The following is a 14,634-nucleotide window of genomic DNA, read 5'->3' on the forward strand; positions in this document are numbered from 1 at the left end:
GTGTACCGGTATCTGCTCACGTGCTCATTACATACCTATCTGACTGTTCCAATTCCAATGACGTCACCCCATCTCCATCCTCGGAGAGAAGACCCCCAGCCCCCCCTCGAGATACTAGAAGAAACTAGATCATGCAGCGAATTTGTTTGTTCGTAGTCTAGACCAGACTATGCTACTGGAATGAAACCAGTAATAAGCAGAACCAAGCTTTACACCCCTCGGAAATGCGAAATGCTACTTACATAGTACCCGAGTATCAAACCGGTTTGGGCGGGTACCTGACTGACATCATGGCCCTGACCCTGACCCGAACTGGCCGACTACCCCCGAACAAACTTGCTGGAAGTTCGTGGATGTCGATGGGACCCTGGTGCTTGGGAGTCGGGACTTCCCAACAGAGAAACATGACTGGGCGATCGACACTCTAAATGGAAACTCTTGCATCATCTGGGTTCCTCCTGGTCAATAGTACTGGGCTAGATGCAGGAGCTGAGTAACGGTGATTAGAAATGGGGGGATGGGAGTGGTCCGTGGAAGGGGGCTGTAGGGCTGAAGGCAGGATGGTTCTGAGGGTTTATATAAAGGGTACTTAGGTACGAGTGAGGGAGAAATCATTAATACCACACACACATAATTACACACCGACCAAGAACCCAACATGTCCAAGCAGGAAGATCTCGCGCGCGATACCGTCGACCTCTCCGGGGAGAGTCAGGGCAAGCTGCCCATGACGACGGATTATGGGATCAAGATCGCCGACCCGGATCATTGGCTTCGGGTGGCGGATGCGAAGAGGACGGGGCCTTCGTTGTTGGAGGATCCTATTGCTAGGGAGAAGGTGGGTTTATCATTGAAAACTGTTGTCTGTCTGTGTAGAAAGGACTTCTGCTAATGGATGTTACAGATCATGCGCTTCGACCATGAGCGTATCCCCGAACGTGTGGTTCATGCCCGAGGCGCTGGCGCCTTTGGCACCTTCACGCTGCACAAGGCCATTCCCGAGCTCACTACGGCTGGGGTATTGACGGACACATCCCGCGAGACGCCGGTGTTCGTGCGGTTCTCGACCGTGCAGGGTAGTAAGGGGAGTGCGGACACCGTTCGGGATGTGCGCGGGTTCGCCGTGAAGATGTATACCGCCGAGGGGAACTGGGATATCGTCGGCAACAACATGCCCGTCTTCTTCATCCAGGACGCGATCAAGTTTCCCGATGTTATCCACGCCGTCAAGCCTGAGCCGCACAATGAGATCCCCCAGGGACAGTCGGCTCATAACAACTTCTGGGACTTCCAGTATCTCCATCCGGAGACCACGCATATGCAGCAATGGGTAAGTGGCATTTGGTTGTATTTGTGGAACTGTGAACCAGTACTTATAATGGGTTTAGGTCATGTCCGATCGTGCGATTCCCCGGTCGTACCGGATGATGCAGGGCTTCGGTGTCAACACTTTCTGTCTCGTCAATGCACAAGGACAGCGCCACTATGTCAAGTTTCACTTCACACCCGAGCTCGGTGTTCACTCCCTGGTGTGGGATGAAGCCCTGAAGATTGCTGGCCAGGATCCTGATTTCCATCGCAAGGATCTCATGGATGCCATCGACGCCGGTCAATACCCGAGATGGAAGTTCGGTATTCAGGTTATCCCCGAAGAGAAGATGGACGACTTTGAGTTCGACATTGAAGATGCTACGAAGATCTGGCCCGAGGAGCTGGTGCCAATTCAGTATATCGGACAATTGGAGCTGAACCGTAACATCGACGAATACTTCACGCAAACCGAGCAGGTGGCCTTCTGCACCAGCCACATTGTGCCCGGTATCGACTTCTCCAATGACCCCCTGCTTCAGGGCAGAAACTTCTCTTACTTTGATACCCAACTCTCTCGCTTGGGCCCTAACTGGGAGGAGTTGCCGATCAACCGCCCTGTGTGCCCGTACATGAACCTCGTCAACCGGGACGGCGCCATGAAACACCGCATCACCAAAGGCAAGGTGAACTACTGGCCCAACAGGTACAGCACCAATCCTCCTACCGCGCCGGACCAAGGTGGATTCGCTACCTATCCGGAGAAGCAGCAGGGCGTCAAGACACGTGGACTATCGGACAAGTTCAAGGAACACTTCAACCAAGCCCAGCTCTTCTACAACTCACTTTCGCCCATTGAGAAGCAGCACGTTGCCAAGGCGTTTTCGTTCGAGCTGGATCACTGCGACGAGGAGATTGTGTACAAGCGCTTGTCTGAACGTTTGGCCGTGGTTGACCTTGAGCTGGCCAAGACCGTGGCGAAGAATGTCGGAGGCGACACACCCACCGAGGCCGGTAAGCCGAACGAGGGTAAGACATCCAAGGGACTCAGTCAGCTCGAGTATCTCTCCGATGACGCGCAGATCGCGACTCGTCGGATTGCCATCCTAATCGCGGACGGATTCGACTACGACTCATATATGAAGATGAAGGAGGCTCTGCAGAAGCAGAAAGCGTTTGTCTTCACCATCGGCACCCAGCGCCAGGGGGTAACGGCGGAGTCGGGTGAGAAGGTAGTTCCAGATCACCATTTCCCCGGTATGCGGTCAACTCTGTTCGATGCAGTGTTCGTCCCCGGAGGCAAGCACATTGCTGCCTTGACCAAGAACGGCATAGCCAAGTATTGGATCACTGAGTCATTCGCCCACCTGAAACCAATTGCCGGTCTCAATGAGGCGGTGGACTTCATTTGGAAGCAGATTTACCTGGACGCAGTGAAGCACGCCTCCAGTGGTGAGGTGGTGGAGAGTTACGGTGTGGTCACCGGCCATGGTTCCCCAGCAGAGCTACTGCAGCCGTCGTCAAAGATTGGCAAGGACAGCAAGGGATTTTTGGACCGGTTTGTCTGGCAGATCTCGCGGCACAGAAACTGGCAAAGAGAGTTGGATGGTCTGGCGGACGAGATCGCGGCCTAGGTGGTTTGAATCGTTGGATAGTTATGAGATATGATAGCACCTCAATAATTAATGAATTTGGTTTCTTTTTCCAAAGACGTACCGAAGTGTCAGCCACACCAATAAGTATCCACTCGCGCCCTGTATAGCTCAGGAAGGTAAGAGTCAACCGTGCGGACAATTTTGAGCTGCATGTGATGTGTGACTGGAATTCTGGTTTGTTGCAATGCAAACGCCCTAAGCCCCGAGGCCTGAGAGAATATAAAGGCAGCAGCGTGGCCAGCAGAGCGTTGCTGGGTTTTCCCCCATTTCTTTCCTATAAGACCACCCTGTGAGCTGTTCCAGAAGTTCTCCTCGCGTGTGATTTGTACATTTCAGCCTGGTTCCACGGAAAATCAGTAGGGTGGGTGCAGATGGACATGTAAGGGGCAGGGCTTTGACCGGTGAGTTCTCGACCAGCCGTGACTCCTTTATCAACCACGTCATTCGTGGTCCGTCTCATTGTTACACCGGACAGAGGGGGGCCATGTCACCCAGAATCTCGCGCTCTCAGCGCTTAATGGTCGTCATTGCAATTTCCTCTGCCTTCTTTGCGTCGGAGATCTCAGGTGCCTATTCTCCTGTCACACCGGGCGTTAAGATCAATGCTCACTGTCGCTAATCATCCGATACCATAGTTGGCTTTTACACACATTCCCTGGCTTTGGTGGCCGATGCATTCCATTACGTGCGTCTGGGATGATCCTTCGAGAGACGATTGCTGATGGTTGCAGTTGAGCGACCTGGTATCCTTCATTGTTGCCTTCCTAGCTCTCAGGGTAGGCGAACTTTTGCACTGAGACAAAATAAGAAAGCTGCTGAAGCATATGCTAGGTATCTGAGGCCGATGACTCGCCCAAAGCACTCTCTTTCGGATGGCAGCGAGCCCAGTTGCTGGGCGCCTTTTTCAACGGGGTCCTTCTGCTCGGGCTCGGTATATCGGTTTTTTTGCAGTCCATTGAGCGATTTATCTCGATAGAGCGTGGGTGTCTTTTGGTGGAAGGCCGATCCTCAGCTGACCGTCGATAGGCGTTGAGAATCCTAAACTCATGTTCATCATGGGTTCTATCGGCCTAGGGCTCAATTTGATCAGTGCGACCTTTCTTCATGGTGTGTTCTGACCGTTTTGGCACTTGGGGTGTGGTTAACAAGAGGTTAGAGCATCACCACCATGGACATGATCATGACCATCCAGCTCGAGCCATGATAGAAGTCCCGGCGTCAAGCACAGAAGATAGCGATGGGCAAGAGAGGCCTGAAAGTCCCGGGGTCCGTCGCGCAAGCTATCGATTCCTGACGCTCACACCAATGCTGACTGTTGAATACACCAGCATGACAATCACAAACACGTTCTACACACAGCTCAGCCCGTCGCTCATTCACACGACCTGGGAATGATGGGGGTTCTGGTCCATGTTCTCGGCGACGCAGCCAACAACCTTGGAGTGATGGCCGCGGCATTGGTGATCTGGCTGACCCATTACGAGGGTCGGTACTATGCTGATCCAGGAACGACTATGGGAATCTCAATCATGATCATCCTGTCCTCGTTCCCGCTTAGTATGTCCATCCAGGACTACCACTGTCAGTTTTCGTGTTGACTGTTTTAGTGCGACGAGCCGGTCTCATCTTACTTCAGAGCGCACCGAATGGAGTCGATGCTGAAGACGTGAAGCATGACTTGGAAAAGGTGAGTCTCGAGAAAGCGTAACTGTTTCAGCGCTGACTATAAGCTAGATCCCCGGCGTGTTGTCGGTTCATGAGCTTCACATTTGGCAGTTGAATCAGCAGAAAACACTAGCATCTGTCCATGTAATGGTGTCGGACAGCTCGGTCCCGGCCTTTTTGAGGTTGACCAAGACGATCAATGAATGTTTCCATGCATATGGAATTCATTCAACCACTATCCAGCCAGAGGTGGTGCATCTGGGAGCGATCAGCAGCCTAGCGACAGAGGGCATAGAGAAATGTCAAGTCGTATGTGGAGCAATGTGTGCAGGATTGACCTGCTGCGGATAGATAGATTCTGAGGCCAAAATGTTGAGGTGTTGAGACGCTGAGATGGGAGAGGAGGGAAATTGTAGTTAACCAGAAGGACAGACATTTAGAAAGAACAATCAGTGAGAGTCAGTCATCTGACCTCGATTTAGTCATCTCTCCTCCTCAGGCTTTCTGCTTCTCTCTCCTCAACTCTTCTTCCGTCGCCGGCTGCTCTTCCCCTCACAGATCGACATTCAACGATAAGACTTCGATAAGAAGTCGGAATATCTTATCTCTTACCCCTCAGACATGCGGAATTGATTCCGTGAGACAACAAAGGCATTGTGTTGTTCTAGCTTTAAAGTACCTGTCTCCTACGATTCTTAGATCTCGCAGAGACTCTGTGGCTGCACAGAAGCGTGCCATTCAAGGATGTGTCGAAGACTTCAATGGAACAGACTCATCGAACTTCCCTCCCCTCCGCCACAATAGGCAAGTACTCGCGATAGCTTGGAGATAAGAAAGACCGCATCCCCACCCGAGGTTGATCGCCTATCTGCACGCCGCTTGCACAGCATCCCCTCTTGCTTCCCCGCGAGCCACTGTGATTGGATTGCATGCCGATTCGGATATGCCTGTCAAGTATCGATCCCGCCCGATTCCAAGCCCTCAATGATGTCGGCTATGCGCTAGTTGTGTGAGGGCTGGTGGCTGGACGCGGCACTATAAAGTTGACTTACCCAAGTGCCTGCTCCTTGCTTCTGTTCACCTCTCGATTGTTCAATTGAATCCCCGCCATCATCATCATCATCATCATCATCATCATTATCCTGCAAAATGACACTTCCCTGGGAGATTCAGGCTCAAAAGGCTCGAGATATCCTTTCTAGCTCCATCCCTCAACAATGGCTCATCCCGGCAGACAAATTGCCCTCGCCCGATGAAAAGAACGTAGAGAACTTCCCGCGCAGGAGTGGGCTGTTCTCGGAGCACGAGCTGGCCATCACTGAGATGTCTGCCACAAAGTTGGTACGCGACATGGGCTCCGGAAACCTTACCGCAGAGGAGGTGGTGACGGCTTTCCTGAAGCGTGCCGTGGTCGGACACCAATTGGTTCGTATAACCGGTTCCGCCGAAGTCTATCCGTCAAAGTAATCCAGCAACTAACACTAGATGTCCTAGCTCAACTTCGCGACGGAGTTTCTGGCAGAGAAGGCTATTTCGCGAGCAAAAGAGCTAGATCGACACTTCAAGGAGACTGGGAAGCTGGTTGGCCCCCTGGTAGGATAATCTCATTTGCAAAATAAGAGAGGGAGCTGACAGTCACAGCACGGAGTACCCATCAGCGTCAAAGAGCATATCGGTATCAAAGATTTGACCTGCAACGGCGGCTATGTAGCATGGTACATTTAAACATGTTGAAACGGAAAAGGCATTCACGACTGACTATTTGAAGGGTGGATGACACTGCAACCGAGGATGCACTACTCCTTCAATGCCTTGAAAAAGCCGGGGCTATCTTCCACGTCCGCACGAATCAACCACAATCCCTCATGGTATCTCTCCCTTCTCATCGAGTTACAACATAGCTGACTCTGGCAGCATCTCTGCTGTAGCAACAACCTGACTGGCACGACGCTGAATCCATACAACCTCACTCTCAGCCCCGGAGGCTCCTCGGGAGGCGAGGGCGCTTCAACGGGCTTTAAATGTGCCCCTCTGGGCATCGGTACAGATATTGGAGGCTCGATCCGCTGCCCTGCTGCATTCTGTGGTTCGTATGGTTTCCGTCCGACGGCCCTACGCAACCCAATGACAGGCATCAAGGCGCCTGAACCTGGCCAAGAAGCAATTCGCGGGGTTGTTGGCCCTCTTGCTAGTCAGAGTGTGGCAGATCTCGAACTCTTTCAGCAGGCTGTCCTGGATCAACAACCATGGGAGATCGAAACCTCGATTCCGCCGGTACCTTGGCGACGAGTGCAGCCTACCAAGGATATGACCGTGGGAATCATGTGGGATGACGGGTAAGCCTACCTCGTAGCTTGGGTCTCAGCTCTCGCACCGCCACATGGTGGAAACAAGACCGCGTCCAAAGTCATCAAGAGTAGACTACTTATCGCTCACTACCTTCAGGATTGTCCATCCCCATCCCCCCGTTACCCGCGCACTCAGACACGCCAAATCCAAGCTTGAAGCAGCCGGCATCAAGGTCGTGGACTGGGAACCCTACAAACACGGCCATGGCTGGGACATAATTGTGAGTCCTGTCCTTGAGGTCATCTCCCAAGTCCGCTCTTCTGCTCTGTACTGACAGTCGAAAGTCTAAAATGTACTATCCCGATGCAGCCCTCCTCCAACGTAGCCTGATCACAGCCTCTGGCGAGCCCACACTCCCCCTGACCTCGTGGGCTTTTACCTACAGCAGCCCCAATCCCCTCACTATCGCCGAGACCTGGACCCTGAATGCTCAACGCGATGTCTACCGCGATGAATATCAAGCCTTGATGCGGTCTCGCGGCGTGGACTTCATTCTCTGCCCTGCGTATGTTGGCGTCGCTGCCGTGCTCGGGGAGAGCCACTACTGGAATTACACGGCTATCTGGAACATTCTAGATCAGCCAGCCGTAGTGTTTCCAAGCGGGCTGTTCGTTGAAAAGGATGAGCTGGTAGAAGAAGAAAAGGACTATGTACCGCGGACGAATGGTGTTGACGAACGGGAATGGATGAAATGGAAGGTTGCCGGAGCGGAAAGATATGAGGGAGCGCCGGTGGGATTGCAATTGGTAGGAAAGCATTTCAAGGATGAGGAGACACTGGCAGCAGCAGGGTTGGTGAGCGAACTGCTTTCTAGTGCTTAGAGATGCCTGAGAATGACATTCTTCCCCTCTTGAAAGTGGTGGCTGGTCTTGGCCAGATATCTGTATAGAATACTTAACAGAGTACAATTTTACTTCACACACTAGCAAAATCTGCCCTCAAACGACTTAACTCAAGATAATTGTTTACCCTAGTCTCGATTTCATCTTTCCAGTCGGCATTCACATTCTCTGGCTTTTGCTTATGTACTCGGTTGCAGTCCCTGCAGTTTGATGGAATTGTTGCGTTGGGTCAAACATCAATGCAGTGTTAAGACCTCGCAACCATCTTCACACTATCAGCAACCGAGCTGCACCAAAGCGTTACCATGGCATTGATTTGAAGATCAGCGACAGGACACAACCTCTCAACTCAAGTACAACTGAACTTGAGCAGATTGAGCCACCACCCCTGACTCCGAAGTCAATCCCAACACAGCGATTGACGATGCCTACATCCGGTCCTCCTCGAAGACTATCTCAGCCACCAGCCAGACGGCCTCTAACCGGCAGACCGAATGATGAATCTCGAGACACACAAGTCGAGAGCTTCCGAGAAGAGTCTGAGCCAGAGCCACATGGCCGTCGCAGACAGACCTTCAGCACACCGTCAACACGATACGGATCACCCCCTGCCCTTCCTCCCCTTGCTCCCTTCTCTCCACCAGATCCCCACAGCACATCAGCAACAAGACCTCTCGCCCCACCACTCAAGAGACGCAACCACCGAACCATCCTTTCGACTCTACTCAGCAAACGCAAACAACACACAACCCTCCGCCACCGCACAGATCACAGCCGGAAGAAATCCGGCCGCCAACGGCTCCAGCAAGAAAACAATGCCAAAGTCACCCAACAATGCCTTTCTTCAAACAAAGGACTCTACCGCGCCAAGGGGCAGGGGATTTATGCCCCGTCGTCAACATCCTCAAAGAATCTTCACAGCCGGGTAGCTGCGTCCCCAGACAAAGAGAACCTCCCCCCAGAAGATGAAAAGCTCCTGCACAGAGGACCCAGCAACGACGACGAAGGGGCTGCCGATGAGATGCATAAAGATGTGGGTGGGGCCGGCGGCTGTTCGCAATCTGCACCTGTGTCTGGATCTACATGCAGGGGTTGTTCTCACAGCTACTGCGACTGCGACTGCGACTGCACTTACGACTACGACTACGATTACGGCTACTGCTACCCCTCGGATTCCTGGGGAGACAGTCTATCGACGCAGATGGTGTTGAGATCTTCACCATCACGAACAACAACAATACCTTCGGATGGGATCTGGTGGTGGAACGACACTGACAACGAGATGAGGGCAAGTACGACGAGGGGCTCGAATGGGCTGACGACGAGGGCTAGGCTCTATAATCGCCAACAACCGCCGCAGCAGGAACAGCAGCAGGAGCAGGGCCAGACTTTCACTCCCACCTCCCAGGGCTTAGTAGTGAGAAGGCCGCTGAACATGGGAGCTGAAGAACGAAGGAAAGCGCGACGAGGAAGCCTCCTCGCCCGATCTCCTGCCTCTCCTTCTACTTCCTCCTCTACTCCGCTGCGCAAATCCTTCCCTTCAGCCCCCACCAATACTCGTAGTCGACTATTCGAAGGGACGATATCCTCGCGGTCCAAGATGGTCGGCGCACCACCAGCAATAACGGCTGCGACGAGGGCCACAGCAGCGCAAGAGCCCCGAAGAGCGTCGGGCATCAATCCCACCCCGCCGAGAAGAGTGCGATGGACGAGCAAGTTTGAGAATCTGCGCGCTCAGGGTAACAGAGAGCAATTGCAGCCGCAGCCGCAGCTGCAGCAGACGAGGACGAAGAGAGAATCGACGGGGCTGCGTGCAGCACCTGCGCCTGCTCCTGCTCCTGCACCCGCGGCAGGTTCGAGGAGGGAGTCTCTCAGAAGAAATTCGCAACTCGCTCCTCCTCCTGCTGCTGCTGCTCCACGGCCACCATCATCCTCGATCGGACCGAAAAAGGAGCCGCCTCTACGAAGGAATTCGCAACTGGGTCCTCCCGTTGTTGCTCCTGCACAGCTCTCATCATCTGTGATAGGACCGAAGAGAGAGTCTATACGAAGGAATCCGCAATTGGCTCCTCCTGCTGCTGCTGCTCCACGGCTACCGTCATCCTCAGTAGGGCCGAAAAGGGAGCCTCTACGGAATTCACAACTGGCTCCTCCTCCTGCTCCTTCACAGCTACCATCATCATCACCCCCGAGGTTACGAGGCACACAGGCCCAAAAGGAAGATAGTAGTGGTAGTGGTAGTGGCAACAGACCTGGTTCCGTTAGGGCTGGGCTTCCTGCTCCCAGAACAGCACGACCACCAGCAAGACCACCACTAGCAAACGCAACAACAGCCCACCGCAAACCCACCGTGACCGTAACCCAGCACCCCCAACAACCACTCCGAAGAATCACCCTCCACCGCGCCCAAGCAGAACCGAAAAAGCAGCTACTCACCCCTATCCGTGCTCTCCCAGCCGCCGCCACCACCACCACCACCACCACCACCACAACCCCGCGCCGCAGCTTCACCCACACGCGCATCGCCTCCCTCCCCTCGATCGTCAAATCCCTCAACCGACCCAAACTCATCGCGGACCCGAAGTCCTTCGCCCAGGTCTGGGAAGCCCGACCACCGGCCTACTGGCTGGGCCGGTTCGTGACCCTGACCAATGCGTTCCACTACGAGGATTCGTTCCGGCAGCCTGACGCAGCCACCGGGTCTCCGGGGGTGCTCTCGAGCTACCCCCAGCGGCCGCTGGCGGGGGCGGATGCTGCTGCTGCTGCTGCTGCTGCTGCTGCTGCGGTGGACGCACATGCGAACGCGGACGCGGACGCGGACGACGGGGATCTGCCGAATTCCCGCGTCAAGCGGGCGTTCATGCTGCTTGAGAATGTCTGTGTGACGGACGAGGCGAGTGGGAGTTTGCGAAGGTTCCGGAATGCGTATGTGGTGAGGTTTGGGGATCGGTGGATGGATTGAACCTGGTTTTTCTTCGGTTTGAGGTGAGGGAGTTGGAGTTCTCGGCTGGGCTGTACTGTACTATAGGAGTCTGGTAAGAATAGGCATTTTTGTTCTTATGGTTCGGATCATGATGATTATGGTGATGCTGGTGCTAGATAGAGGAATGTTTTTTTTTTCTGTTTTCAGTGTGCTTTACTACCCGTTAAAAGTTCTTGATACTTATCCAGGGAAGGTAAGGTGGTCGTTACTTCGTGTGCATGTTGTTTGATTCCTAGTCATCAAGATATTTCTCCTATGATACATTTCCCCGCGACACCTATCTATAAGCCCTGATACCAGATCATCAATAAGATCTTCTCTCGTCAACAGTAAAGCGTGTAAGCCGTGAAACGCCAGACCACCCTCAAAATGAGCATCCTTTAACAAACTCATGTAGAATCTTTTTCACTTCCGACTCCGTAAGAAAGCGGCCACCTGTTCATGTCGGGTCACGAAGAACATGCGCTTGCGGTCCGACTTCCAGACGAGCACGCCGATCTCCTCGGCATAGCGGCAGGGGGCCTCGTACTCGGCCAGGCTGACGAAGTCCTTGAACAGGAAGCCGGCGGTGGCCTGGACGCGGTCGCGCTCGAGCTGCCAGAGGCGGATCTGGTCGACAACGGTGGGGGGCAGGATGGACTGGGGGATGCCGGCCTGATTGGAGGTGGAGCGGGAGGTGTTGTGCTTGCGCATCTGTGGGTGGGCGTGGGTGGACAGGTAGGAGATGATCTGGTCGGCGGTGATGCCCATCTCGACGGCGCGGCGGATGGACTGGCGGGTGATCTTGCCGGTGATCAGGTTGGGGAAGCGGTACTTGAGGGTGGTGAAGAGGGCGATGAGGCTGATCTGCAGCGGCGACGAGGTGTAGGCGTACAGCCGGTAGTTGGTTTCGATGATGATGAAGCCCGTGCCGGCTTTGTTTGCGGCGGAAGAGGAGGAGGAAGGATCGCCGGTCGGATTGCCGGCCAGCGAGCCGGCGATGGGGTTGCTCAGCGCGCTGGAGTCCGAGGTGAGCGTCGTCGCCAGCCGGGTCGGGTAGAAGTGCGCCGCCTCGGGCGACTCCTGGTAGACGATGCCGAAGTCGGCCAGGTCGGCGAGCGTGCGCAGCTGGTTCGCCGTCAGGTGGCGCTTCTCGTACGACTGGCCCAGCTCAAGGCTGCTCAGCAGGAAGACGAACGAGAGCACCTCCACGCTGTCCATGCCGATCGCCTCGGCACTCTCCACGTACAGGATCAGGATGTGCCACACCTGCGTGCTGACGTCCTGCAGCACGAACGCGAACCCGTCCTTGGTGATGTCCACGCGCGTGCCGCGGATCTCCACCAGATGGCCCGCCTGCAGCAGCTGTTTCACCCCTTTGCTCAGGTTGACGTCCCGCTGGATCCCGAGCCCGCTCGTCCCCACCATGTAGCCCAGCACGCCTTCCCACTGCCGCCGCGCGTAGTCGTCCAGGTTGGCGATGGAGACCGCCGCCGCGTTAGGCGGGTGGGCCAGAACGCCAAAGGACTGGGTCTGCTCGGCCCCCGTGAGGGCGTGTCGCAGCGATGCAGCGAACGGGTTCGTGACCATGTACGCTCGCACATTGTTCGCGATGACGGTATTCGACAAGATATGTAACCGGCCGAGAATCGAAAGCGCATTATCACGTTCCCTTCACGCCGGCGTTTTTCATTAGCAAACTGGGTAGAGTCAAGCCAACGCACGTACTCCAAACAGATAGCAAACTCACTTTAAGCTCTCGGATTTCACCCAGACCTCCAGATCCGCCGCGGGGAGCGGATCCTTGAGGTACAGCAAGGCCATCACAAAACATTTTGCTATAACAATCACAAAATCAGTCTAAGAGGCACACTCCTTGGCCAGAAGGGTAGATGGCATACCCAAGTCAGGCAGCATGCGCCTGAAGATGGCGAGGGCGGTTGATGGCTGCTGGTAAAGCTTGAAGAAGACCGTGCCAGGAAGGCTCTCGAGATATTCAAACGGACGAGACGATGGTGCAGCAGCCATCTTGTCTGCACAAGTCACCTCTGCAGCATGGTGCGACCAGGGCGAGAGAGGAGAAAAGCTGGGTCGCCTGCAGCCTTGGGTAACTAACGACCAAGTTATAGAGAAAGCCTTGTGGAAGCTTGGTGTGAGTACGCAAAAAGAATAGAATCGCGGAGAGCCCGGTACGGGGGGCGAGACCATCACCAAGCGCAGTCCGCGGCGATGACCTCAACTTGCTTACCTTCGCCTTTCCGACTTCTACCCGTCCCGCCCGTCTATACTCCGTAGTGACTTAGCTCATATATCCATATATCTCCGCAACTCGACTCAATTGCACTGGTTCGACTCGAATTTACCATGACCTCCTTGCGCTTTGTCAGATCTGTAAGTGACTGGGATCTTACTCCATATTCAACATTTACTATACTAACTGTTCCTCCACAGGTCTGGGAGTCCTTTCGGGCCAATTCGGGGCTGGAGCCTCGGTAAGTCAATACAAACGGCATTTCTGCATCATCCATGAGTACCTAGCCATTGACAGCCCAACGATCGTGGTGCTTCAAGTCTATTAGATGGTGTAAGCCGTCCTTCAATCCATTTGCAGCTCATGCCCTCTACATGCGCAGTTGCATGAAGTAGATACATATACTTCCCCCATGGCCTCTCCGGCCTATCAACTTCCCAACCAAGACATCGCATCAACAAACTAACAACACCTGTGAAACTCCACAGCTCCGCGTAACAGCCGCCCGACCCGGCAGAGTCAACTTTGAACTCGACATCAAGAAAGAGCACACAGTAAGCCAACCGTTTCTCCACGTGTTAGCATCAAGTCCAGTCGCGTCGCCGAATACAAGTCCCCTAACATCCGCAACCCAGAACCGCTTGCAAATCCTCCATGGCGGGACCATCGCCAGCATGGGTACGTAACCCAACGTGTGCTGGCTTCTTGCTCTTGAAACTGAAACTCAAATTGTCTCCAGTGGACCTAGGCGGTTCCCTCGCGGTAGCCTCCCGCGGTCTCTTCGCTACGGGTGTATCGACCGATCTCAATGGTGAGTAGAAAGCCCCCAAATAACCAAGTCACTAATTGCTAACTCGTCTGCGAAATGAGTGACCTATCTCAGCTCCGGGGGTAAAGTCGGAGACAAGATTCTGGCGGTATGTAACCCCCCCACAGTCCGGGGGACCTGTCCCTGCCTGCGTTGGACCTAGCTCCATGGTCTGGATACGATACCAGAATATGAGTCAATGCTGATTCCGCCATATCCAGGAGGTCAAATGTGATAAATGTAGGTCCTACCTGCTTGCTGTCGTTGACAGTCCCCCTCCGAATGCAGCACATTCGTGGTTTATCTCACGGAATCTAATTTCGGTAAACGCAGTCGGCAAAACTCTGGCCTACACCTCGATCAAATTCCTCAACGAGAAGGGCGATGTCTTTGCGCGGGGTAGTCACACTAAGTATGCACCTTCTCAACTCCCCTCTCTCGATTCTTGATTTGTACAAATATGGAGGAAGGGGCTTGGGCTAATTAATGAACTCTCGATCAGGTTCGTCGCCCTTGCATGGAAGGACCCGCAGAATATCGTCGAAGAGATGGCAAAGGAGGAGCAGCAGTCCTCGTCAAAGAGCGAGGGTTAAGTGGGCTCTTTCTTTTGAGGGTACTTTGGTGAAGGTGATAAGTCGGATCGTCGGAGACACGACTCGTACCCCTGTAGAAAAAAAAGGCAAGAGACGCGAGTTAGAGACTGTAGCTGTATAGATGTACAGTATATATGTTGGGACCGCAGGCTTCAAGCTGTCTGCAGAATTTCTTCTCGGGCATCAAGCCACAGTCTTACT

General features: G+C 54.0%; 5 protein-coding genes across 5 annotated transcripts; 4 read left to right on the plus strand and 1 right to left on the minus strand.

The window, feature by feature from the left end:
* The first annotated feature begins 543 nt into the window (after positions 1 to 543).
* Positions 544 to 3,242, plus strand: BO72DRAFT_166734 (catalase-domain-containing protein). The gene is made up of 3 exons (XM_040939350.1): positions 544 to 838; positions 905 to 1,330; positions 1,389 to 3,242. The coding sequence occupies exons 1-3, from the start codon at positions 659 to 661 to the stop codon at positions 2,940 to 2,942; spliced, it is 2,160 nt and encodes a 719-aa protein (XP_040799525.1). The 5' UTR covers positions 544 to 658; the 3' UTR covers positions 2,943 to 3,242.
* A 205-nt stretch (positions 3,243 to 3,447) lies between these two features.
* BO72DRAFT_469972 (putative di-, tri-valent inorganic cation transporter) lies at positions 3,448 to 4,979 on the plus strand (the record flags this gene model as incomplete). Its single annotated transcript, XM_040946990.1, has 8 exons — positions 3,448 to 3,529; positions 3,599 to 3,648; positions 3,695 to 3,739; positions 3,795 to 3,942; positions 3,990 to 4,070; positions 4,323 to 4,520; positions 4,571 to 4,650; positions 4,698 to 4,979. The coding sequence occupies 8 exons, from the start codon at positions 3,448 to 3,450 to the stop codon at positions 4,977 to 4,979; spliced, it is 966 nt and encodes a 321-aa protein (XP_040799526.1).
* Positions 4,980 to 5,777: 798 nt separating this feature from the next.
* Positions 5,778 to 7,798, plus strand: BO72DRAFT_382176 (amidase; the record flags this gene model as incomplete). The annotated part of the gene is made up of 7 exons (XM_040941460.1): positions 5,778 to 6,053; positions 6,123 to 6,221; positions 6,270 to 6,343; positions 6,397 to 6,496; positions 6,543 to 6,964; positions 7,074 to 7,197; positions 7,262 to 7,798. 7 exons carry the CDS (start codon positions 5,778 to 5,780, stop codon positions 7,796 to 7,798), a joined length of 1,632 nt encoding a protein of 543 aa, XP_040799527.1.
* A 3,212-nt stretch (positions 7,799 to 11,010) lies between these two features.
* Positions 11,011 to 12,918, minus strand: BO72DRAFT_449703 (TFIIH/NER complex subunit TFB2). The gene is made up of 3 exons (XM_040945081.1): positions 12,683 to 12,918; positions 12,532 to 12,619; positions 11,011 to 12,453 (listed from the first exon to the last, which is right to left on the minus strand). Exons 1-3 carry the CDS (start codon positions 12,807 to 12,809, stop codon positions 11,208 to 11,210), a joined length of 1,461 nt encoding a protein of 486 aa, XP_040799528.1. The 5' UTR covers positions 12,810 to 12,918; the 3' UTR covers positions 11,011 to 11,207.
* A 138-nt stretch (positions 12,919 to 13,056) lies between these two features.
* BO72DRAFT_449704 (PaaI family thioesterase) lies at positions 13,057 to 14,579 on the plus strand. Its single transcript, XM_040945082.1, has 10 exons — positions 13,057 to 13,172; positions 13,233 to 13,273; positions 13,353 to 13,365; positions 13,521 to 13,586; positions 13,668 to 13,710; positions 13,772 to 13,843; positions 13,903 to 13,949; positions 14,062 to 14,080; positions 14,174 to 14,252; positions 14,343 to 14,579. The coding sequence occupies exons 1-10, from the start codon at positions 13,146 to 13,148 to the stop codon at positions 14,431 to 14,433; spliced, it is 498 nt and encodes a 165-aa protein (XP_040799529.1). The 5' UTR covers positions 13,057 to 13,145; the 3' UTR covers positions 14,434 to 14,579.
* Positions 14,580 to 14,634: the final 55 nt, after the last annotated feature.

This window comes from Aspergillus fijiensis (genome assembly GCF_003184825.1).
Source record: "Aspergillus fijiensis CBS 313.89 unplaced genomic scaffold BO72scaffold_36, whole genome shotgun sequence".
Classification (NCBI taxonomy): domain Eukaryota; kingdom Fungi; phylum Ascomycota; class Eurotiomycetes; order Eurotiales; family Aspergillaceae; genus Aspergillus; species Aspergillus fijiensis.

Bases quoted from the DNA above. Each gene is read 5' to 3' on its own strand.
- BO72DRAFT_166734 (XM_040939350.1), top strand. From the start codon at position 659: ATGTCCAAGCAGGAAGATCTCGCGCGCGATACCGTCGACCTCTCCGGG. The intron at 839-904 runs GTGGGTTTATCA...TGGATGTTACAG, and splicing joins ATCCTATTGCTAGGGAGAAG to ATCATGCGCTTCGACCATGA. The intron at 1,331-1,388 runs GTAAGTGGCATT...TAATGGGTTTAG, and splicing joins CCACGCATATGCAGCAATGG to GTCATGTCCGATCGTGCGAT.
- BO72DRAFT_449704 (XM_040945082.1), top strand. From the start codon at position 13,146: ATGACCTCCTTGCGCTTTGTCAGATCT. The intron at 13,587-13,667 runs GTAAGCCAACCG...TCCGCAACCCAG, and splicing joins ACATCAAGAAAGAGCACACA to AACCGCTTGCAAATCCTCCA. The intron at 13,844-13,902 runs GTGAGTAGAAAG...CTGCGAAATGAG, and splicing joins TGTATCGACCGATCTCAATG to TGACCTATCTCAGCTCCGGG.
- BO72DRAFT_449703 (XM_040945081.1), bottom strand. From the start codon at position 12,809: ATGGCTGCTGCACCATCGTCTCGTCCGTTTGAATATCTCGAGAGCCTT. The intron at 12,620-12,682 runs GTATGCCATCTA...TGATTGTTATAG, and splicing joins GCGCATGCTGCCTGACTTGG to CAAAATGTTTTGTGATGGCC. The intron at 12,454-12,531 runs GTGAGTTTGCTA...GCCGGCGTGAAG, and splicing joins GTGAAATCCGAGAGCTTAAA to GGAACGTGATAATGCGCTTT.